The 25,314-nt window shown below is 49.6% G+C and overlaps 1 protein-coding gene across 21 annotated transcripts in view; it reads left to right on the top strand.

Annotated features, from left to right (window-relative positions):
• Positions 1-25,314, top strand: part of AFAP1L2 (actin filament associated protein 1 like 2) — a 109,991-nt gene that overhangs the window by 60,795 nt on the left and 23,882 nt on the right. For 12 of the 21 annotated variants that reach the window (XM_024346633.3, XM_009459286.5, XM_063782129.1 and 9 more), the window contains 4 exons: positions 3,122-3,250; positions 10,271-10,345; positions 11,669-11,763; positions 20,290-20,380. In XM_024346633.3, coding sequence (XP_024202401.1) covers positions 3,122-3,250; positions 10,271-10,345; positions 11,669-11,763; positions 20,290-20,380 — 390 coding nt within the window. Of the gene's footprint in view, positions 1-3,121; positions 3,251-10,270; positions 10,346-11,668; positions 11,764-20,289; positions 20,381-23,904; positions 23,989-25,314 lie in introns of all 21 variants that reach the window. The other 9 variants (XM_024346630.3, XM_024346629.3, XM_024346628.3 and 6 more) reach the window with 1 other exon arrangement.

Genomic DNA, 25,314 nt, shown 5'->3' with positions numbered 1-25,314 from the left:
CTTGGTGAGCAAGTCTGGTCACAGCAGGGCATGGGGCTGGGGCCTCCAGCTCCAGCAGAGAAGCTCCCCTGGGTCAGATGGTGGGAGGCCCTACTGGTTAAGGTCAAGGGCAACAGGGCAACTTTTGCCAGGTGCAACCTCTAGTGATGCCCATAGTAACTGATCCCGCCGATGCTTCTCTGTCTGCTGAGAAGCTCCTGTGACCCATGCTCTTTGTGCAAACACTTAACTACCTGGAAGAGCTTAGTCTCTGCCCTGCACTCTGGTGAGCCCAGTGCCAGCCTCCCTCCCTCCCTCCTTGCTGGTTATTTGTAAATCTGCTCAGTGTCATGGTGGGGCTGACCAGCAATGCCAGGGAGACAAAGGAGCAGGGGTGAGGTGAGCAAATGAGTGCAGGCTTCCCACAAAGTGCCTGTTTCTCCTGAGCCACTGACTTGCCTCTAGAGTGACACAAATGAAAGGCTGCCCATGCAGACGGGGAGCTCATGCTGGTCTGGAGCAGAGTGATCACGAGGAAAGCAGGAGGTGCCAAGGGTACTGGATGGTGGGCAAGTTGCTGGGGTCCAGGTTTCAGAACAGCTCATTCATGCAGTAAACTCTAGGAGTTGGTTTCATGGAGGCCATTTGGGGGAAGAATTGTTTGGGTTCTCAGTGTTGTGACTGTATTATGTAAGCTAGATAAGTAGAGGAGATGCTTTTTAAAATCCCATCTGTTCCAGTATTTTGGCTAGATAGGACCTGCCAGATACCTGGATTTTTAGTGGACTTCTCTTTACTCTTAATCTAGGCCACTAATTTATTTTTCTTATAATTCAGCCATGGGATTCTTTCATGTACAAAGTAAGTGGATAGATTTGCTTTGCTTTCATTTACTCATTTAGTCAACAAATATTTATTGGATATTGTGCTGGGCCCTGGAAATGTGAGCTCCACACAAAGCCTGTCCTTAGAGCTTGCAGCTAAATGGTGACACAGACAGCTACCCTGTGATGCAGTCAGAGCTGTGAGAGGATGTCTCAGTTTCTTATTGCTGCGGTAACAAATTACCAAACTTAGTGACATAAAGCCACACGAACTCGTTAATCTACAGTTCTGGAGATCAGAATCTGAGAGGTGGCCACAGGGCTCTATTCCTCCTGGAGGTTCTAGGAAAGAATCTACTTCTTCACCTTTTCCAGATTCCAGAAGCCACCTGTGTTCCTTGGCTCATGATCCCTTCCTCCATCCCCAAAGCCAACATGGTAGCATCTTATCTCCCTGACTCTTACCCTCCTACCTCCCCCCTTATAAGAGCCACTGTGATTACACTGTGCTCACCTGCACAAACCAGGATAATCTCCTCATTAAATCACATCTGTGAAGTCCCTTTGCCACGTCAAGTAGCATATTCACAGATTCGAGGGGTTAGGTCATGAATATCATTAGGGGCCCACCACAGAGGCCAGTGCTGGTAACATGGATCTGTTAAAGAGGCCCAGAGAAGGTGTCTCAGGAGGAATGTTATCTAGACCAAGACCTGAGGTGTTACAGCGGATAGCTAGTTAGGTATGAGCAGGCAGGAGAGGGCTCCCCACCCCGCCCCACACACTAGGAGTGTTGGATGACCACCAGGTGATGGTCAGGCAGTTAGTTGTTAACTGTTTCTCTAAAGGAATGATTGGTCACAGCTAGTGCCAGAGAAAGGCAGGCTCCTCATAGAAAACACCTGAAAGCAATCAGCAGCTTCCCAATAAGATCTCAGGAGTGGGAGAAGTAAGGCAAGATCCCAGAAGTATGCCAGCGTAGAAAACCCCAAGTCTAGCGGTCAAGCCTCACACTTGTTTTCTCAGGTCACCCACGTAGCCGTCTTCCAAGTTGGACTTTGCTTCTTTTCCTTTCCTTACTGTTCTAAAGCTTTCTAATAAACTTTCACTTCTGCTCTGAGACTTGTCTCAGTTTCCCCTTCTGCCTTATGCCCCTCAAATTCTTTCTTCTGAGGAGGCAAGAATTGAGGTAGCTGCAGATCTATACGGATAACTACCACTGGTAACACAGGGACAAGTGTGATTTAGCAGAGGGGGAGAAGACCATGATGTTTGAAGACCAGAGAAGGAAAGAGGGGTGCCGTGTCCGGGCTGTGGAGTATGACAGTGACCACGGGGGAGGCTGCTTCAGTCTGCAGGGCTTTGGAGGCCAGGTAGGGCTTCTGAGGTACCAGGTGTGGCCTTTTTCTTTTCTTTTCTTTTCTTTTTTTTTTTTTTTGAGATGGAGTCTTGCTCTGTCACCAGGCTGGAGTGCAGTGGTGTGATCTCAGCTCACTGCAACCTCCGCCTCCCGGGTTCAAGCGATTCTCCTGCCTCAGCCTCCCAAGTAGCTGGGAACACAGGTGCACACCACCATGCCCAGCTAATTTTTGTATTTTTAGTAGAGACGGGGGTTTCACCCTGTTGGCCAGGATGGTCTCAATCTCCTGACCTTGTGATCCACCCGCCTCAGCCTCCCAAAGTGCTGGGATTACAGGTGTGAGCCACTGTGCTTGGCCCAGGTGTGGCTTTTAATCATGGACAACCTGTGAACAGATTCGTACTTTAAAGCCGTGCAGCCAAGCCAAGGCAAGGCTTACAACCATAGAGTTTCAGAACTGGAAGGAACTTTACAAAGCATTTGACCTAAAAGACTTAAGAAGTAAATGGGCCCAAAGCCACCCGGAGAGGATCAAGATGAGAGTAACCCTCATTCTAGCCACAGCTCTAAGAGCAGAGCTCAACGGCCCTCAAAGCATTTTGGAAGTAGTGCTCTCTTAGTTTTCACAAGAGCCCTGTGAGGGCAGGCGTTTGCAGTGGAGGAGATAGAAAGTTGGCCGACGAGGCCGTTGTCACTCTTCCAGCACCTGGTAGGGCTGGGGCTTCAGCGGAGGCTGTTCATCTCCAAGCCAAGGGCCTGTTTCTCTCTCCCTGTGGCCCTGGAGCTGAGAATCCCATCTTCTGCCCAGTCCCCCCATACGCTGCCAGACCTCACACCAAACCCTTGCTCTTGGGACCAGAGGGTTTGAGGTAGGAGGCTGCAGGGTCCCGAGGTGTATCTGAGCTGGGCTTTGGAGAGAGGGCAGCCGCTATAAGTTTCTTCTGTTTCCTGTCCCTAGCCCTGGAACAGCTGCTGACAGAGTTGGATGACTTCCTCAAGATTCTTGACCAGGAGAACCTGAGCAGCACAGCACTGGTGAAGAAGAGCTGCCTGGCAGAGCTCCTCCGGCTTTACACCAAAAGCAGCAGTGAGTGTGGGCCCTGGGTGGTGCAGAGGCCTCCACGCCAACAGAGATGGTTGTGAGTCAGTGCAGGCTGCCATAGCTAAGGATCACAGGCTGGGTGCTATAAACGACACTTATTTTCTCACACTTCTGGAGGCCAGAAGTCTAACATCAAGGTATCAATAGGTTTGTTCCCTTCTGAGGCCTCTCTCCCTGGCGGGCTGATGGCTGTCTTCTCTCTGTGTCCTCACATGGGTTTTTCTCTGTGTCTGTGTCCCAGTCACCTCTTCTTTTAATTAACTTTTTTGAAGCAGGGGCTCACTCTGTCACCCAGTCTGGAGTGCAGTGGCACGATCATGGTTCACTGTAGCCTCAACCTCCTGGGCTCCCAAGTAGCTGGGTCTACAGGTACATGCCACCATGCCCAGCTATTTTTTTTTTTTTTGTATTTTTTTTTTGTAGAGATGGGATTTCGCCATGTTGCCCAGGCTGGTCTTGAGCTCCTGGGCTCAAGCTAAGCTATCCGCCCTGCCTGGGCCCCTCAAAGTGCTGGGATTACAGGCGTGAGCCACCATGCCTGACCCTAATCTCCAATCTCTCTCTCTCTTTTTTTTTTTTTTTTTTTTTTGAGACGGGGTCTTGCTCTGTTGCCCAGGCTGGAGTGCAGTGGCATGATCTCAGTCCACTGCAACCTCCACCTCCCAGGTTCAAGCGATTCTCCTGCCTCAGCTTCCGGAGTAGCTGGGATTACAGGCGCCCACCACCATGCCCAGCTAATTGTGTATTTTTACTAGACAGGGTTTCACTATGTTGGCCAGGCTGGTCTCAAACTCCTGACCTCAGGTGATCCATCCACCTCAGCCTCCCAAAGTGCTGGGATTACAGGCGTGAGCCACCATGCCTGGCCTTAATCTCCTCTCTTTATAAGGATATCAGTCATAGTCGATTAGGGTCACCCTAATTATCTTATTTTAACTTAGTTACCTCTTTGAAGACCCTATCTCCAAATGCAATCATATTCCAAGGTATACTGGGTGCTAGGATTTAATATATGAATTTTCAGGGGACACACTTCACCCCATAACAATGGTGCAGGACTGACCCGAGTTGGGCCAGAGCCCCAGAAATCTCTGGCCACTTGACACAGCAGCCCACGAGTGAGGTTTTAAACGAAGTATTTTCAAAGCACTCTTCCATGCTGGTTGAAAGTAGAGATGGAATAATAAATTATAATAATAGCTAGGGCTTAATGAGCATTCCCATGAGCACATGTAATAACCCATTTCATCTTTAAGACATCCCTGTGAGGCTGGTGCTGTTGTTATAGAGGGGGAAACTGAGACCTGGAGAGTTTAACCTGCCCAATATTATACAACCCAAGGGAAAACATAGTTGGAAGACTTTGTAAATTACAGAACCCTGAGTCCATGATTTTTCTGTCTTTTTAAAATTGAGATCGTTTACGTACAAAGTGCACATATGTGAAATAATTCAGTGAGTTTTGATAATTGTATACCCTTGTGTCCTCATCACCCAAAACAAGATATAGAACATTTCCATCATCCAGAGAGTTCTGTCTTGGCCATTCCCAGCCGCCCAACACAAGCAACCATTGTGCTGGTTGATATTGCCTGTGCTGGAGTTCTGTATAAATGGATTCATACGATGTGTACTGTATTTCTGGCTTCTCTGGAGATTCATCCATGCTGTTGAGTGTATCTGTAGTTTGTTCCTTTTATTGCTGAGTAGTATTCCATTCTGTGAATACATTACAATCTGTTTATCCTTTCACTTACTGATGGCCATTTGGGTTGTTCACAGATTTGAACTATTACGAAGGAGGCGGCTAGGAACATTCTTGAAAAAGTCGTCTTGTGGACATATGGTTTTATTTCTGGCAAATTCAGATTCTTTTAAAAAAGGAAAACCCTTTTTGTGAAGTCATAACAGTTGAGTTGATTTTTATGTCAGATGTTTGAGAACTGGAAATGCTGTTTGGGGACGGTCAGGGACCGTGCGAGGGCATCTAATCCATCTGCCTCCCAGCGGGAACAGGCCAAGTCCTGCCAGGGAAGGGAAGTCTCCACCTGCCCCGGCCATCACAGTCCAGAAATGCTTCCTTGTGTCCAACCTGAATCTGCCAGGCTACATTTCAAGGACTTTCCCCTTCCCTGTTCCCTGTGGAACTAGTTCCTATTCTCTGAATAAGCAGTCGTAAAGCCGAGGCATGTCGCTATATGCCCATCTGTCTTCTCTTCTGGAGGAATCATCTGCCTTAGCCTCTCATCAGAGGTGTTTTCCTTCAGACTTTGCAGCTTCCCATGCTCCTGAAGGCTTTGTAGGGAGCGTCCGCCTGCCTGCCGCCGGGAGTGCTGGTCAACAGCACATCAAAGCAGCCCATCGTGGGAACACAGATGGGAAATCTACATTACAAAGTGGGAAAGTTGGAGGGGGATGATTCACTCCATGAAGGATTCATCAGTGGAATCCTCTAAAAAGTACACTCCCCACACCACTTCGATATGTTCCACCTTGAATGTTCAATGATAAAAAACACCTCTGTTGGGAACTGGAAACCACCTGTTTGTGATAAGTCTGACCCGTGGATCTTGGTGCTAACCACTCTGGCAGCGCCTCCTACATGTGGTCTCTTTTTTGAATTAACCTATGATGTGGCTTCCTGTAGGATGACCTTTTTGTTCTGCCCTTGATCGGCTCTTATAAAGTCAGGCCTTCCCCTCTCCGTGGACTCTGCAGCTCGTAGGGGGTGGGAAGCTGCTGAGAACTGGTCATGGGTTCCCCAAGGTGAATCACCTCCAGAGTGCCATCCATGCACAGCCACACTGAGGCCTGGGGCCTGCATTCTCAGAAGCGAAGCCCACTTGTTAATAGCCACTGTTTAACGGAACTTCCCTTCTGGTCCTCTTTGTACCCCTTAGACTGCAGAGTAGGTACAATAGCAGCCAACATTTATTGTGTACTTTCTGTGTCCCTGTACTTAATGCAGTAAATGACATGGATGACATCATTCATCCTTTATCCCAAAGTGTATTCCCATTTTACCAACAAGGAAACCAAGCCTCTGAAAGTCACTTGCCTGAGGGCACACGGCTCTGAGGGCAGAGCCAGGGCTTGGGCCTGGACAGGTGGACCTAACCTTATCTCCCCCTGCTCCATTGCACTGCAGTTAACTGTTGTATCGCACAGGACAGAATCGTAAACACACATACCGCACCTGAAATTACAGCGTTCTTTCCCTCGGCCTCCCAGGCCCACCTCTACCCAAAACTTAGCTCAGCCTGTTGCGACTTGTAGGTGGAGGCGAGGTGATCATCTCAAGATAGCCGTGGTCCAACAGGCTGAGCTTCTGGGACTTCCACACATTTTGGGCAGGATGTGTATGTGTGCATTTACACTTCACAAAGGGAATTGCCTCTTTGAGTTTTCTGATCTTTGTTTCTTTTTTTCTCAGTGTAACACAAATTTTTCTACCCTCTTTGCTTTTTGTCTGGATGGAGAGGTCCAGGCATAGACTAAGATCTGTTTATTGAGGGCTTGGCTCCCTGTTGTCTATTCTAGCCTTCACCAGTGACAGCTGTGTCCCCACCACACCAGCCCCTACTCCTGTCTCACACTCCCACCCCCACCCTCAGAGACTCCAGGGACATTTCAGTGGCTGCCCCTCTGATCAAAAGCACTTCAAATGTTCTGTATCCAGTGGTAGCAAAGAGGTTCATGTTCCTCCTCCCCACCCTATGCCAGTTCTCTGGGAAGGACCACCCTCTGCAGACCTCTAAGCACTTTGAGCTCATCTTCCCAACACCTTCAGGCCGTAGTCATTTCCCACCCACTGTGTAACGATCAGATTCAGGTATGTCTCTCCTGCCGGACTGTGGGGTTCACAAAGGCAGAGGTAACATCTGTTTTCTGCTGTATCCCCAACACTTAGCACAGTGCTGATGCTGAATGCACTTCGTCAGATAGTTGAGTAAATGATAGAAAGTTCCCTAGCCCAAGGCTGCCGCCTCCCAGACAGGACTGAGCAGTCTGGCCTGCCTGTCCGTGGCCTCCCAGTCTAGGGCCAGGTTTACTGTATTTTTCCCACAATTGCAGAAGGTCTTGGGAGCCTCTTACTTCCCAACCTGGAGAGTCCTAGATTAGCAACCCTCTGAGAATCAAAACCAAGTCAGCCTCAGCCTGCAGCCCACCCGAGGTGGGCTGATGCACCCTCATGAAGTGGCCAGTGTGAGTTTTCTCTGCAACTTACAAATCATCATCTTAGAGAGAAAACACCTGCTCAGAATCCAACATTTAAAACAATAACATCTTGGCTTTTATTTTTTTGTATAGGTATGTGAACTTAGTTAATGATATAAAAAAATAAAATGAACACTGAACACTATTTATGTTCTTCCAGTTCCTTTTCTGATCCTTATCAGCATTATCTGAATATTTTGGAGTAGCTGTGGTTTGCCTCTGTTTCTGCTTTACGTTATTTTTATATTTAGAATTGCTGCATGCACACATTTCCATGTGTTGACAATTCATATACTGTTTCTTTTTTGGCTATTCTGAAACATGATCTTATAATTAAACTCTAGGTCTTGGGTATCTTTGTAAACAGACACAGAGCTACCTTGCTAGTTTTCACGATTGGGTAGAGTTCGATGCTGGATGAATCCTAATGTTTAACCTATTGGTAGACATTTAAGTGGAATTTTTTTTTTTTTTTGAGATGGAGTCTTGCTCTGTTGACCAGGCTGGAGTGCAGTGGCACTATCTCAGCTCACTGCAAGCTCTGCCTCCTGGGTTCATGCCATTCTCCTGCCTCAGCCTCCTGAGTAGCTGGGACTACAGGCGCCCACCACTACACCTGGCTAATTTTTTGTATTTTTTAGTAGAGATGGGGTTTCACCATGTTAGCCAGGATGGTCTCGATCTCCTGACCTCGTGATCCGCCCACCTTGGCCTCCCAAAGTGCTGGGATTACAGATGTGAGCCACTGTGCCCGGCCATATGTTGTATTCTTTAAAAAAAAAAATCATGCAGTATTGTAGTGAATGTCCTCAAATACAATTTTCTTTAAATGCTAGAGTTTATCTGTAGGATAAGTTTCTGGCAGTAGAAATGCTGGGTCAAAGAATATGAACACAAAAATATATCCTCCAAAATCATCTCTAAAATGGCCATGCCAATTTATACCCTCTTCAGTAACCCATTTAGTTTTTAAAGGTGACTTGCTGTTATATATGTTGATGTGCCATGGTTTGTTACCATTTTCCTATTGTTGAGCCTTTGAGTCATGTCCCATGTTTTAAGCTGTCATTTTTCATCTTAGTTGTAAGGTTACCTTACCTTTCCAAACCCCCTAGTATCTGAGTTTTGTACTCTTGAGAACTGAAGAGTTTAGTTGAAACAGGCAGTATTTTGTCATGCAGACAAGAAAACGGAGGCACAAGGGTTAGGTGCTTTGCCCAGAATGATGCCGTTACGGCAAAGCTTTGGTTGAGACCCCGTCTCCTGCCTCTCCCTGCAGGGCACTTTTCCCCTCTGCCATGTGCTGGAGAAGGGACTGACCCAGCCCCCTCTGAGTCTCAGTGGGTGGGAATCTGTGAGTTCCGGTTCACTCCATTTGTACCTCATAGCTCCCACTATGCATAAACTGCATAAACTGCTGCAGTCCCTGGCACAGGGGTAACATTGCTGACTGGTCCTGGCAGGGCAAGGCACTAAGATGACAACCACAGGTGCTCATCACTGAGGCTGTATCCAGCCCCCTCCTGTTCCTCTTGGCTCTCGGGGCCCTGCTTTTGCAGGCCTGTTGGCTGGAGTTTGGGCGGTCTGTGGCCGTGCAACAGAGTGACGCTGAACTGCTTCCTTCGCCAGAGGTTAGAATTGGGTCCTTTGGCTCAGTAACGCGGTCTCTAACCACTGGAATTTATCAGCCACAAGTTTCTAGGAAATGCAAATTAAGGCTGCAGAAGAAATTCAAGAGGATTTTGATGAAGAGAAACACTAGAATGAGCTTCCTCTGAAGACTTCTGAAGAAAGGGTCCTTGGGGGATTGGAAATGGAGCAAGAGTTAGGAGGCCAGCTTTTCTCTGCCCAGGCAGGCATGGGAAAGGTGACTTAACCTGCACAGAAGTGGTTTTAAAGGAGGCATGGATTGTGCCACTGCAGGGTATAATCTATAGGGTAGAGCAGGTGGCTGGTGGTTCCTCAGTTCTTATTCTCAGGATACCCCTTTAAATTCAGAAATCACATGATTTGGCTATTCAGGTCCCCCTTCACCCATCCAATGGCCCCCTACCTAGAGGCCTGCGAACTAAACTTCCAGGTCCTCAGTGTGACCTGGGTTATCTATACACACTGGATCAGCCCATTCAAGTAATTCAGACTAGGGTGAGAATGACAGGAAATATTTTACAATTTAAATGAAATGCTAGGAAGCCCAGAGACATCTCTACTTGGTGGAATACAAGGCAGATCTTGAACTTAGGATTTCTTTTTTCTTTTCTTTTTTTCTTTTTAAGATGGAGTCGCACTCTGTTGCCCAGGCTGGAGTGCAGTGGTGCGATCTCAGCTCACTGCAAACTCTACCTCCCAGGTTCAAGTGATTCTCCTGCTTCAGTCTCCTGAGTAGCTAGGATTATAGCTACCATGCCTGGCTAACTTTTGTATTTTTAGTAGAGACAGGGTTTCACCATGTTGGCCAGGCTGGTCTCCAACTCCTGACCTCAAGTGATCCGCCTGCCTCGGCCTCCCAAAGTGCAGGATTTTTATACCATAAGCTATCCTTCTGTATCTTACCTGCCCCTACACCCTCGGTCAGGCTAGAAAACTAGCAGTCAGCAACTTGTCATTTCTCTTTTGGAAATCTGTCAGCTCTTTGCATGTTGGACTATTCTTTCAATCCACTGAAAATGCGTGTGCTTTTACTGGAACCTAGGCAGATGAAAACAGCTCTGGAGTAACAGGGTTTCTAGCTGGAGGCCCTTTCTCTTCATGAAGTCACACAAAGCCCGTGTCTCCTTCCTTCTGCAGGCTCTGATGAGGAGTACATTTATATGAACAAAGTGACCATCAACAAGCAACAGAATGCAGAGTCTCAAGGCAAAGGTATGAGGCTGGGATCACTGACGCTGGTATGATGGCCACTCCTGGGATGGGGGAAGGTCCAAGCTGGTTCTGTCCCACCTCTCTTTCCTCCCAGCCGGCACACAGACCCGCCTGGCGGAGTTATTTTTGGAAGCCACATTTTTGTTGGTCGTATTTTGGGTTGATGTATTTCAGGATGTTTCAACAGGCCACCCCCTCCTTGCCCATTGGATAAGGAATCTGGCCCTAAAACTTTTTGGCTGTTCCCAGCATCATCCCAGGAACAGGAAGTCATAATTCAGATGTTCGAAGAAAGCAGCTGTGTGTGGTGCTGATCCCACGGTTCTGCCTTTATGTCTTTTGATAGAAGTCTGTTTTGAGGAAGAGGAGAGAGAAATAAATGGTGGTGTCAGCAACTGCCTTAATAGTCAAAGATGATGTTCAAAGGTGCTGTCTTTGGCGGAACGTTTTGTCTCCCATGGGAAGGACATATGTTGTCTTCCATGGTGCCTCACTCTTCTGCTCTGTTCTGCTCTCTGCTTTTCCCTTAAAACCTCCAGGGAGGGGCCTGGCAAGACCCCGGGGAGGCCCAGAGGTATGCAGAGCTGCCTAGTTGCAGAAGAGGCAGGCTAAGAAGCTCCAATTCCTAACTTCCAAGCCTGTGACTTAACCACAAAGGCTTAGAGAGGGGTGGGAACACAGCATGGCAAAGCACTCAGTCCTGTTGAAGGCTTGTCTTTGAGACATCAGCCACCAAATCCCTGATATCGGGCCTGCCTGAGCCTGTCTGTCCCAGGGCTGGCTGAAATGGACAGGCTCAGAAGTGTCTTCGGCACCTTTCCTTCCAAGTGCACCGAGGGTTGGTGGCCTCACTTCCCCAGTGTGGCTCCTTCACTTCCTGCCCCTCACCAAGCCTGGGACATGGCAGAGCTCATCCAGATGAGGTTGGCCACTCTGGCGGGGGTCACTTGCCTTCTGGGTAAACTGTGGGAGGAAAGAGCCATAATCACAGGGTCCATACTGAGAGTGGCTCAATATAGTGGCCACCAGGCAGCTCCTCTGCTGGCCAAAGCTCTGTGGCTAGACCATTTTTTTTGACATGGGATGGGTAGGGGAGCAGGTACAGAGGCTGCCAGAAACCCCAGGCACATGGCTGGGGCACTCCTGCACCCTGTTACTGGAGGGAGGAAAAACAACTTCGGTTCCAGGGACCGCCTGCCTGGGTAATTAACACCTGCTCAAAAAGAACTCACAGGGTGCATGTGACCGGGCATTCCTGAGGAAGGAGACCCTGTGTAAGGCTAGTCACCCCTCACTGAAGCCTTTTCCTTTTGCTGCCCGCAGCGCCTGAGGAGCAGGGCCTGCTGCCCAATGGGGAGCCCAGCCAGCACTCCTCGGCCCCTCAGAAGAGCCTTCCAGACCTCCCGCCACCCAAGATGGTAAGTGTCAGTCCAGGACCCCTGATTTCCCTGACGTGAGCCCCTTGAACTTCCAGTTGTCCTCACAGGTGTCAGCTCACTAAGTGGCATTTTCTGAGCAGCTAGTGTGTTCAGGGACTGGGACAAGGCATGTGTAGGGACAGAGCAAAAGTAAACCTGCCTACAGGTGATTTGCTTGGGGCCACAGTACTCCGGATGCTGAGGGTGATGGGTCTGGGGAAAGTTGATTGAGTGCCACCTGACGCTACTCAGGCTCTTTATCCAGCACCATGTGAACAGGGCCATGAACAGCTGTGGTCACCAGCCTAGACCACAGTGACCTTTAAAAAATTTTCACTAGCCAGGTGCAGTGGTGCATACCTGTATTCCCAGCTACTCAGGAGGCTGAGGCAGGAGGCTTGCTTGAGGCCAGGAATTTGAGGCTGTAGTGTACTGTGATCACACTTGTGAATAGCCACTACAGGCCAACCTGAGCAACATAGCAAGACCCCATCTCTAAGATATAAAATAAGTGAATAAATAAATAATTTAATTCCCCTACATTGTTCTAGAGTTTAAAGGAAAAGTAAAAATTCATAAATCATATCACACTGTACTACCTGCTTGAACCTTACCAGTAGTTCTTATTAAACATAGAAAAAAAGATCCCGTTCCTTAGCATGGCCTCAGGGCCTATGATCTGGGTCAGCTGCATGTCCTGCCTCCATACAGGGTCTTCACTGGCCTCCCTTCTGCCCCTGGATTCTGTCACTGTGGTCAGGCCTGCTTTAGGGACTTTGTACCTCCTGGGCCCCTACCAATTTCTCATCTCTCCAGAGTTCTTAAGAGAGACTTCTGCTGACCTGGCTAAGTAAGGCATCCCTCCCCCATCTGCACCCAGGTTGCTATCTACCACCACCCAGTTACCCACTCCATGGCACCTGCTACTGGAAGTCTTGTTTACTGTCTCCTCTCCTGATGTCAGCTCCTGAGGACAAGGACCTTGTCTCTCATTTACTATTTTGTGTCCAGTATCTGCAGACATGGACAGATGTAGGCCATACATAAATATCCATTAATGTGGATGGAGTTGTAAAATCATATGGATGTGGGTTCAAATCCCAGTTCTGCATGCCACTAGCTCTTTGACCTTGAGCAAGTTAAAGTCTCTAATCCTCTATTTCCTGGTTTATATGGAAGAAATGCTCACATCTGTCTCGTTAGATGGGCTTATTCAATGGGCTAAGGCTGGCAGCCCCTCACCACTGTGTGTGGCATACTGTGCTAGTATTCAGTGAGGTAAGTGGTAGTGTTTATATTTTAAGGGTGAGGAAACCTAATGTCACACCGCCTGTAAGTGACAGAGTCAGCATTTGAACCCAGGTTCTTTCCTCTGTAGGACATGGCTGGGGAGGGATCCTGGGGCAGGACTGGGGTCTCAGCTTAGAAGGGTTTATGTGGGTAGCCAGGGGGTCTTGGGTCAGCGCCAGCAGGAAGCTAAGCTCCTGCCAACTGACCGTCACCTGATCTGTGGGCTCATGTTTCCGTGGAGGGGGTCCCAGCCCCAGAATGGCTCTGGACTGGCCCCTTCATTTGTGCCTTCCTGGGGGGCAGGGGCCACAGCTGAGGATCTGACTCTACCATGTGGGGTGGGTGGGCAGTTCCGGAGAACCTGGGACAGTGTCCCATTGCATGCCGTCCCTTGAGCTGGGTGACAGCTGGTGGAGACTCCTCATCTCAGGCTGAGTGAGGCTTGATGTCAGGACTGAACCTGAGTCCCTGGTGTCCCTGTGATGCTGACAATGCCAGCGACTGCTACACCCTGAGCCTCAACCCCATACCATGCACACACACCATCCGCCCACCACCCATCGAGGGATGGGTATTTTCGTCACTGTTTTTCATGTGAAGAAACAGACTCAGAGTTAAAAACCACTGGCCACAGTCCCACAGTTGGGAAGTACTAGGCCAGGATTTAAATGCAGGTTTTTGTTGTTGTTGTTCCCAATTCCTCCCCCAGCCTGGGCCTCCCTGACATTTGCTTCTCTCTGTAACAGAGCAAGGGCTCAAGCTGTGCTCCCTCCAGTGCCAGGCTCCCCTCACTTTCAGCCCTGATACCTGGGGGAAGAGCACAGCCCCTCTGCTGTCCCATCCATTGGCTGATGGCTTTAACCAGAGGTTTTCTGGTATGGCCCAGGCATTGCTTGCTTGGTGGTGGGAGTGGAAAGGTGGCTGTTCTGAGCCACGGCTGGAACTTTTCTATCCTAAATCCAGCGTCTGATTCTGACCAAGGTATCTTGGGCTTTGCTAGTGGAAGTGCCATCTTCTGCCCCACCAGGGGCAGCTGCTGGTGGGTCCCCACCTGGTGGGTAGGGGCAGAGTTTCATGAGCACCATGTACTGTGTGAGTGTTCTAGAAATTGTGTTTTACAAACACAGCATGGACTGAGGGGCCCAGGGTCTGGGACCTGGCTACAGCTGTAAGTTAATTGGGCCACGGAGAGTCCCTGCGGGCCCTGGGATTCCAATGCTGGCTTCTGTTCCTCGGCCAGTGCCCTGTGCCTCAGACACTGAGTGTGGGGAGGGGAGCGTGGCCCCCTCTGAAGTAGACTTCCTGGATTGTCATCTGTGACTAGGGTTTGTGTCCCTGTTTGAAAGGAACTGGTGCGGCAGTTGGGGAAAATATCAGCACCCAGGAATGACACGATCCCAAGGAGGCCTTTCAGCCAAGTGGTAACTGCCTGTGGACAGCTTCCAGGCCCCAGGGAGACTTCTAGCAAAGCCAGCTGACTTGACAGGAAAAGGCAGCTCCCTCCCACTTTGTGGACTTTCTCTGCTGTGAAGGACCAGAGACGGGTGTGGACTGCGAGTCCCCTGGCTAGGTCCCACCTGGTCTTGTGCAAGGCACCCACCTCTACCCCAGGGGGTTCCAGATGTGATGTGGGGATGTAGGTGGTGTTCACCGGGCACTCTCCCTGTCCTTGCCCACACACACGAGCACATGTCCTCACTCCCTCAGTCCTCCTCTCTTGTTGAATCAGGCTGAAGCAGCCATCACTCTTAGTCCAAGGCCCCCAGAGGAGCAGCGTCAGGGTGGAGTCATGTCTGTGACTCTGAAGGAGGAGGAGAACCAGAGCAGGGAGAGGCCGTGGCCGCTGGAACCCCACGGCCATGCTAGCCAGACCATCAACTGTGGCCAAAAACATCTGTTTCTCTTGCAAGGACCACAGCACCTGGCTGTGTAGACAGCAGCCTGGAGAGGCCACAGCTGCCTGAGTCACTGTCCAGCTCAGGCTGGAACCCTGAGCCTGGAGTGCCCTGTGGCCTCTCTTCCTCAGACAGAAAACTCGCCCTTCCTCCCTTGATCCCAGAACTTCAGGGAGGCTTGTCCACCTGAGGGCTGGGCCCTGCACAGCTGCCTGGCCCTGGGCTCACCAGCGCCTGCAGCAGCACCTGCAGCAGCATCTGGACAGCCACCTGGGGTCCTCAGGGCCTATGGCTGGGCCAGGATCATGCCTCGGTCACAGGCTCAGGATGCTTATCGGCCACGAGCCCAGATGTCCTCACTCCAACCCCTACAGACTCAGTAGAGAGCAGGTCTGTCCAGCAATAGAAGGGGCAGCCAGGGGTTTGGAGCAACCTCGTGGGTGTGGACAGTGACTCAGGCAGCTGTGGCCTCTCCAGGCTGCTGTCTGCACAGCCAGGTGCCGTGGTCCTTGCAGGAGAAACAGATGTTTGTTGGCCATGGTTGATGGTCTGGCTAGCATGGCCATCTCCACCCCATCGTCCCTCTGAGGCCTGGCCATGCGCTGGCCTGCTCTTACATGAGCTTCTCTGTGGGGGAAACCACTTAATCCCTAAAAGGACGTTGCCGTGGCTAGCCTCGGAGGCTGGGCCTGGCCTGTCCACTCACCCCCACCTGGGAGCCTTCTGCAGTATACTCTGGGGCAGGGTGGTTAGAGCTGTGAGGACGCCTCGGGTCCTCTGAGCCACCCCTCATCAGCTCTTGTGTGTAGTCTAAGCCAGGTGTTGGCAAACTGTAGCTCACTGGCCAAATCTGATCTGTAACATCCTTTAGTAAATAGTGTTTTATTAGAGCACAGCCAACCTTATTTAGTTGTATTAGTCTGTGGACTTCTGAGCTACAGCAAGCAATAGAGTTGAATAGCTGAGATAAGACAGAGGTCCCGAGTGGCCACAAGTCCCTAAAATATTTACTTTTTGGCCCTTTCCTGAGAAGATTTGCCGCCCTCCGGACCTCTGGTCTTGTCAATCCTGCCAAGCCTGACTCGCTCACGCAGTCCCTTCCTCCAAACAAAGTTTTTCAGGTTTTGATGTTAAATCTCTTCTGGATCTTCATTTAATATTCACAGTCTTCCTGTAATCCCAGCACTTTGAGAGGCTGAGGCAGGCAGATCACCTGAGGTCAGGAGTTTGAGACCAGCCTGGCCAACATGGCGAAAACCACGTCTCTATTAAAAATACAAAAATTAGCCAAGCGTGGTGGTACGCAGCTACTCGGGAGGCTGAGGCAGGAGAATCACTTGAACCTGGGAGCTGAAAGTTGCAGTGAACTGAGATCACACCACTACACTCCAGCCTGGGCAACACAGTGAGACTCTGCCTTAAAAAAAAAAAAAAATATATATATATATATAAAATTCACAGTCTTCACCATCATAATGATAATAATCAAAATAATAGTCCTTTCTCCTTAACCCTGTGAGATGAGGATCTGAGGATCTGTCTCCTTGAAGCTCTGATAATAGGTCACTGTGTCTGTTTAATCATGTGACTCATCATTTAACCCAGCATTCTTGAGAGCTGGGACTCCACCCTATGGTCTCCTCTGTACCCACCCCCAGAGTACACTAGTTTATCCTCCACCAAACACATATACGCAAAACTTTTCTCCCTTTCTTATTTTTACATTTTATTTTTTAGATTAGTAAAAACTAATATGTATTGAATATTGAATAGTGATAGGCACACTTCAATCCTTACAGCAACCCCATGTGACAGATATTTCTATTCTCCCCTTCTTATGCCAAGTCCAGAGAGGTCAAGTGAATTGGTCGGAGTCACATAGCAAGGATGTCCCAGTGTCAGAATTCAAGCCTGGTTCTGGAGATCGGACTCCACTCCTGCCCTGCACTGTCTCTGCATAGTGAGCCATTTTCAGATTTTGCAGTGTCAACCTACAGGCAAAAAACAGAGACAAAATAAATATAAGTAGAGAGCTTATTCTGACCAAAATTTCAGGGCTGCAGCCCAGGAGCACAGATTCAAGTTACCCTGAATCCATGTTCCTATTGGCAGCAGTTACAAGTGGGTTTTCAAAGGAAAAAGAAGAGGCAGTTTTTAAGTTGTTTACCAATATTTTATATTAAAATACTGTAAGCTATCGATCAGCTAAACATTGTTCTTTGTATCACAAATTCCAGGAACCTGAAGATAATGGATGAGGCAGCTAGTGAGGAGTAAAATGCCTTTAAACAGTTGCCCCCAGGAATGGGGAGGGGAGAAAACGGTGCCTGAAGCCCCATACTCCTGTCTCTCTGGGCTTGATACATTTTGCACACCTCGTGTAGCTCAAACTCCTCTGAGCTATTTTTCTTCTCCACAGAAGTTTAGGAGACACTCACAAAACACTGCCTGGCTCCACCCTAGACAGGACAGGAGGCCCCCAGGGACAGACCCTGTGGTGATGATGACCCATGGGGAGCTCCTGCAGAAGGGTTCACTCCTCCCTTTGTCCTGTTCGACTCTAGAGAATCCTGACCTTGGGGGGCCAGATCTTGGGTGCCCAGAGCTTTTCTCCAGATGGGACCCACCTGACGGGAACGGAGTTTCTTGGAGGCTGGAGCTGGAGGCCCAGCCAGATCAGGCTGATGAGCCCTGGGACCCACTGGGGAGACCTTACTGCCACAGAGGCGAGAGGACCCTTTCTCTGTGGACCCTAGGGAGCCTGTTGTTAGTGGACCACAGGCAAGTCTGTCACTGTCTCAGCCTTTTCTCATGCTGCTGGCTGGCCAGGGGGACCAGGAAAGGCTGAGAGAGCAAAGATCTTGTACCAGGCTGGGGCTGGCAAAGAGGGAGGACCATACACTAGAAGTTACCAATGGCACGCCCATTGTCTGCTAGGGCCTGGCTGCCAGGCAGGAGCCTGGGCAGAGGTGTGCAACCTGGCTCCCTTCAGCAGTGCGTCTGTCAGCCCAGTACAGTGTCGGGTTTGCTTATGAAATGACCAAATTCTTTGATTCCTTTCTTTGTAGGGGGTGCCACATGCCAGAGGAGGGCTGAAGGCTGTTCTGAGCCTGCCCTGTGCCTCATATCAGCTCTGTTGGTACAGGACCAGATCTGGTGCTGGACCCAGGCTGTGGCCTGGCCTCAGCCAACCCTCTGCCATGCCCTGACAGGGTCGATCCTCTTCGTCTCAGCTTGCAGGACAACACATTAACTGCCTGTCACATTAACTGCCCTCACTGCGCAACCTGCAGACCCTGGGACTGTGGAGGGGCCCCAGACAGTGATAACAATGGCCTCCTTGTATTTAATATGGGCCAGGCCCTGTGGAAACACTATCACTTTTTGTCTCATTGAATTTTCAAAACAACCCTAGTATTATTATTTTATAAAGAAGGAAAGCAAGGCTCAGAGAGGCTGTCACATACCCAAGGTTAAATCTATGAGGTCCTGAAGCCCGGATTGAAATCAAGTTACATGAACTCCAGGGTCTATATAAACAGACTGTAGAGTCCAAACCACACAGGACTGGGCTCTGGGGACCCTGGTATCCTCACCCTGGGGAAGCTGGAAGGGATACTCTTGCAGCCCAGGCTGAGGACTGTCCCACAGGGGCTAAGCACAGGCTGCCTGTCCTCCCACTGTCTCCTGGGCCAGGAGTAGGGGAGCTACCTCCATCCTGGGTCCCCCAAATCCATTTTTCATGGCAGGAGTTTCTGGATTCCTAGCATTACCCTCTCCCCCAAAGCACAGGGGTCCACCTGAGCTCAGGGCACTGCAGGGTCCTTCCATTGGCTGCTGCTTCCATCATCTCCCCCTACAACCTCCCCCACCTCACAGCCTGCCTGTGCTTTCACGTGGAGCCTCCTTGAAGGCCCAGGCCTTCCCTCTCACGCGGAGGGCCCAGCACAAGGACTTCTCAAAATCAAGAGTGGGAGGGAATACATTTCAAGCTCTGCCACTTCTGTTGTAAACTCATTATGCATATTCCCATGGAGTTTCATGATTCAGAAAGACACCACGGGCATGGTGGCTTGCGCCTGTAATCCCAACAATTTGGGAGGCCAAGGCGGGCAGTCAGTTGAGGTCAGGAGTTTGAGACCAGCCTGGCCAACATGATGAAACCCCATCTCTGCTAAAAATACAAAAATTAGCCGGGGGTGGTGGTGTACCCCTGTAATCCCAACTACTCAGGAAACTGAAGCAAGAGAATTGCTTGAACCTGGGAGGAAGAGGTTGCAGTGAGCCGAGATTGCACCACTGCACTCCAGCCTGAGTGACAGAGTGAGACTCCGTCAGAAAAACAAAACAAAAGACACTGGAGACCCATGTTCAAGGGTGCTTACACATTCATGACCTGTCTCTCATAATAGTAATGCAACAAATTACCTCTTTTTCTCCCCCATGGTTGTTTATAAAGGTAGCTTATTGAAGCATAGCTTCATAATCTAGTGCCTACTATGCAGGTGGAATAAGGGAGGAACAGAATGATTTCACGTTCTGTGCTTCTGACACAGTTGCAGGTGTTTTTTATTCTACTCAAATTGCACACGTTCAACCTCATCCCACATAAGCTCAGGGTCATCTTTGAGGCTCGGCGCAAAGATCACATACCCTGGGCATCCTTCCTTTGTCCTAAATATTCCTCACACCCTCCTGTGGTTCTCACAGAACTTTGACCTTGTCCATTATAGCACTACTGTATCACAATGCACTTGACCAGGAGCTGTTAAAAATCTACCAGCTACTCAAGCTTTTCTTAGGACTGACTCCTGAAATTTCGATGTGTCCCTCTCAGCTAGTACATGGAAGTCATCCAATATTTGCTGAATGAGTGATTGAACTATATTATGGTAAAAGTGTAGGATTTAGAAACCTGGTCCTCTTTCTCCCTGTGCTATTGATTAGCACTTGTCTTTTTAGAAAATATATTCTATTTAAAAGCCACAATAGCTATCCCAACAGCCTGGCACTCTCTGGACTGCTAAGTGCATGATATATCATGTATATAATGATATTTTGTGTGTCTGGTAGGGGGCTTGAGCCTCATTTTGCAGGGGAGAAAGCTGAGTCTTGGCAAGGTTAAACAACGTGCCCACAGCCCTTCCGTGGCTACAGACCAAACACTATGGACTGTGACTGATGGGATTCATGATACTGCATGTTCTCCCTCCCAACTTGCTTAAAGTTTAAAGTCCAGCTGGGCATTTTTGTCTTCTAGACTTCCACCCGAAGAGTTATTTCCAAGTTGCTCCCAGTGTACCATATCTGCAAACGTTTGTCTTATTTGTTCATACCACAGATTCCAGAACGGAAACAGCTTGCCATCCCAAAGACGGAGTCTCCAGAGGGCTACTATGAAGAGGCTGAGCCATATGACACATCCCTCAATGGTACATCCCAGCGGCTGGGGCTTGGGAGGGTGACTTACTGCTTCCTGCACAGATGTTGGTGCAGACTTACCTGGGGGTAACAGATACGCTCATCCTGGGCTGGGTGACAGAGGGTAGTCTGGGCTGCTGTGACAGGAAAGCATGGTCCAAATTGAGAACTGGCCACAGAGCATTCAGCCTTTAGTGTGAATGGGGAGCCAAGACCCACAGCAGACCTAGCTGTCCTGCAAGGAGGAATGAGGGATGGTACACAACAAATAGATTGACTGCATCTGATGTTTTCTGTGGTTCCTGCCTGCAAGTTGTGAGATTTCAGCACAAAGGTGACAGAAGAGAGGAGTGTTGGCCAACAGGCCCAAGGCCCTGGTCAGCAATGGAAGTGGCGGTCAGGCTGAGTCTGAGCTCAGTTTCCACGTTCTTTCACTGGACTCATAGTTATGGTGTTCCCGCTGTGTCAGGGACAGGAGCCCAGTCATCCCAGCACTGACATTCTGTGAGAGAAAACAGACAACAAATAAACAGCATGTGTCGGTGGTGATAAGTGAGAGGATGGAAAACAGAACAGGAGCTGGGCTTCTGCAGGACAGGGGAGTTACTTTAGATAGGGAAGGCTTCTCTGATAGCATGACTTAAACAGATTCCTGAATGAAGTGGAGAGTGAGTCAGGCAGATACATTCAGGAAGAACTTTCCAGACAGAGAACATGGTATCTGCAAAAGCGTCGAGGCAGGAGAGCTCTGGGTGTGTCTGAGGAACAACAAGGAGGCCAGCATGGCAGGAGCAGGGGAGAATGAAAGGAGGTGGGGACGCAGATGGGGCTGCCAGCCACAGGAATGACTTTGGCCTTTTTCTGAATGAGGAAAGACTGCAAACCTCCAGAGGGTTACTTAGGGACTGACCTAACTTAGTGTATTACTCTGTGCTCATGCTGCTAATAAAGACACGCCCGAGACTAGGTAACTGATAAAGGAAAGAGGTTTAATGGACTCACAGTTCCACATGGTTGGAGAGGCCTCACAATCATGGTGGAAGATGAAGAGCAAAGACGTCTTACATGGCAGTAGCAAGAGAGAGCGTGTACAGGGAAACTCCCCTTTATAAAACCATCAGATCTCGTGAGACTTATTCACTATCACGAGAACAGCATGGGAAAGACTCACCCCCATGATTCAATTACCTCCCACCAGGTCCCTCCCATGACACATGAGAATTATGGGAGCTACAATTCAAGACGAGATTTGGGTGGAGACACAGCCAAACTATATCACTTAGGTATTGAAAAGATCGCCCTGGACACTGTGTGAGCGGCTCTGCAGGCAGGGCTCATGCTAACACCCTCTGTCCTTGGCTGATGGCTCTCAGCCTGAGGAAGTTGGATCAAAAGTGCTCTTGGTGTGGGGATTTGATTACACAGGAAGGCTTTGAGATTCAGGAAGAAGTGGTTGTGACCCTCGTCTCTGTGGCAGCTGGACTGTGGTCCTCCCCTTCTGGCCTCCTTCTCTTTCCTTCCTTTGTAAGTGAAAGGGCTTTCAAAGCATAAATCAATCAGCAGATATAAAAGGCTAGGGCCCCTGGGGCTGGGAATGAACTAGGCTGAGGAACGTGTTGTTGGTTCCATAAAGAGCAGGACCAGGAATGAGATGGAACCAACCTAAGTGCCATCAACCAATGAGGGGATAAAGAAAGTGTGGTACATACACACCGCAGAATACTACTCAGCCAGAAAAAGGTATAAAATAATGTTTTTTGCAGAAACTTGGTTGGAGCTAGAGGCCATTCTTCTAAGTGAAGTAACTCAGGATGAAAAACCAAATATCTTATGTTCTCACTTATAAGTGGGAGCTAAGCAATGAAGACCCAAAGGCATGAGTGATATAATGGACTTTGGGGACTAGCGGGGGAAGATTGGGAGTGGGGGTGAGGGATAAAAGACTACATATTCGGTACAGTGTACACCACTCGAATGACAGTGCACTATCTCGGAAATCATCATTAAAGAATGCATCCACCTGAACCCCAAAAACTATTGAAATAAAAATAAAAAGAACAGGACCAGGGATGAGATGGGACCGGTGACTGGGAGCGGGATGGGATTCCCCTGCCCTTCCTTCACACTTACCTGCCACCTCCTGCTGGGAACTCTGTGGGAAGTGAGTGCCTGTTTGGGCTGAGTCTATTCTAAGACGCTGGCTTTGTGGGCAGTCAGCACTTAGCATTGACCCACTGAGCATGCGAGGTGGTGCCAGCTCACCAGTCAGGCTGTGATTTCAGACCAAAGGCGAGGGTGCGGTGCTGCTGTCTGGATGCGCGTTGAAGGTGGAAACAGTGACTCACCGCAGTGAGCACTTCCCTGCTCTCAGGTGTGGCCGGGCCAGCAGGGGCCTGCCTGCCAGACGCACCAGGGGGCCGGTTTGTGGGTCAGACACTCCATCTCGACACAAACAAGTGGTCAGAAAGGCCAGCGCTTCTTGGTTTTGTCTCTCAACTGTGAGTTCATATTGGTCGTAGCTGGGACTAGGGGTCATCCCAAGGACAGCTTGAACTCACTGTGTGGAGTGGGTCAGGAAAGCTCCGAGATGGAGGAAATCCAGCTGCGAGGTGGGAGGGAACATAGCCCTGCCTGTCCTGCCAAGGAGAGGCCTGGGGATGACTTGGGGAGAAGCAGTCATGGTCAGCACAGAGGGAGGCCTTCACCTGCCTTACAAGCTGGCCTGACCTCAGGTCCTGCCTGGTCAAACAGTGTGACATGCAGGTTGTGGCTGGAGGAATAGGCGTGGGGCCCCAGCCCCTTGCTATAGTTGGCGGCCATAGCGATTTGCTGACTTCTTGCAAAAGGCCAGTTGCTTGGATTCTTGACCTGCTCTATCAGCCCTATCCCCACACCGCTCCCCTGGGTCATGTCCCTCTCTCTGAGCACATGTGTAATAAGTGCCCTGCTGGCCTGTGCTAGGGATATCGGGGTCTGCCCTGCTTGCCAGAGATACCAGGTTCTTCACTGATGGTGTCTCACCCTGGGGTACTGCTAGCGGCTGTAACAAATAACCCAGCAGCTCCTGTTTATAGTAACACAATGCAAACCTGTTTCTCACTCGGGTATTTCAGTGTGGGGCATTACTCATCCTCATGTAGATTAGGTGCCCAGGCTCCTTCCATGTTTGTCTCGGCCACCCTCGAGGGCCGCAAAATCCTCTGCAAAGAGAGAGCAGAGAACCCCTATCTGCTTCTTAACAGCACCAGCCGGAAGTCACGCACATCACTTCTGCCCACAGTCCCTTGGTGACAAGTAGTCACATGGTCATCTCTGGATGTGAAGGGGTCTGGATCTAGGAAATGATGTCCTTGGCTTAGCAGTGGCCTCACCCAACAGCCTACACCTCTGATGGGCAAGCACTAACCTCTGGTGGACTGGCAGCCGAGTTGCCACATCTGGGTCTCTCTCTTTGTGTCTCTGCACTTGGGCGTGCTCCTCTCTTCATTCTGTCTCTCTTCTCTTCCCTCTGTCTGTGCTCCTGGATGTTATGCAGGTCACTCTGGCGGATTTCTCCCCACTGGAGTCCCCAGATGGGTGCAGGTGCCCGAAGGAGTCATTTATGCCACGATCACCTTGGGTACTGCTTACTCCCCGAGCTGGAATGCCAGTGATTCTTGCCTGCTGCCTGTCTCTCAAAGATGTGTGCGTGCCTCGAGGGTGGCCACTGTCTTCTTCCTGTCCTCGTGCATGAGTCTTGCACGTGCATGCTGCGTGCGATCTTCCAGAGGAGCAAACTACTTGGCTTTCCACAGCCCCCACCCCCCACCCGTGTGGTATCAAAACACATGGCTAAAAGACCCACAGTGTGCATGGCTGTTCTGCCCTCAGTTCCACGGGACACAGTGAGGTAGAGTCTACCTAGGGATGGCAGATGGGGATGGAATTATCTCAGCATCCTGCCTCTCATTCCTGTTCACCCTGCCCCTCCTAGAAGCCAAGTATCTGTTTTAAGAATATCATACTGTTTTTGTTTTGTTTTGTTTTTGGGACAGAGTCTGGCTCTGTCACCCAGGCTGAAGTGCAGCGGCATGATCTTGGCTCACTGCAACCTTCACCTCCCAGGCTCAAGTGATTCTCCTGTCTCCACCTCCCAAGTAGCTGGGATTACAGGCCCGCATCACCATGACCGGCTAATTTTTGTATCTTTTGTAGAAACGGGGTTTTGTTATATTGGCCAGACTGGTTTGAAACTCCTGGCCTCAAGTGATCTGCCCTCCTCAGCCTTCCAAAGTACTGGAATTACAGGCATGAGCCACCATGCCTGGCCAAGAATATGCAATGTTTATGGTGTGCTGTGATCCCTTTTAGGGGTAAAAACAATTATTAATATATTTGCTCTAAATTTCCTCCAAGATACTCCAGGAGTATGATTTATTGTTCTTTTTTTTTTTTCTTTTTTCTTTTTTTTTTTTTTTTTAGACAGAGTCTCACCCTGCCGCCAGGCTGGAGTGCAGTGGCGCGATCTCAGCTCACCGCAATCTCCACTTCCTGGTTCAAACGATTCTCCTGCCTCAGCCTCCTGAGTAGCTGGGATTATAGGTGTCCATCACCATGCCCGGCTAATTTTTTTTTGTATTTTTAGAAAAGACAGGGTTTCACCATGTTGGCCAGGCTGGTCTCAAACTCCTGACCTCAAGTGATTCACCCGCCTTGGCCTCCCAAATTGCTGGGATTACAGGTGTGAGCCACCATGCCCAGCCTCTTTTTTTTCTCAATGTTTTTTCTTTCATACCTAGTCCTGTTGATGATTTGCCGTTCTTAGTTTCCTAATACCCCCATGGAGGAGGATGGGCAGATGTTAGAATTCTTCATGAAACATGTGGGGCAACCCCAGAAGCACAGAACAGTGGAGACTTACCCAAATTCTTCACAGTAAACTCTGTAGCCTCCTCCATTAATTTTT

Source organism: Pan troglodytes, chromosome 8 (genome assembly GCF_028858775.2).
Source record: "Pan troglodytes isolate AG18354 chromosome 8, NHGRI_mPanTro3-v2.0_pri, whole genome shotgun sequence".
Classification (NCBI taxonomy): domain Eukaryota; kingdom Metazoa; phylum Chordata; class Mammalia; order Primates; family Hominidae; genus Pan; species Pan troglodytes.
Note: the sequence above shows the minus strand (reverse complement) of the source record. Positions and strands in the feature narration are given on the sequence as shown.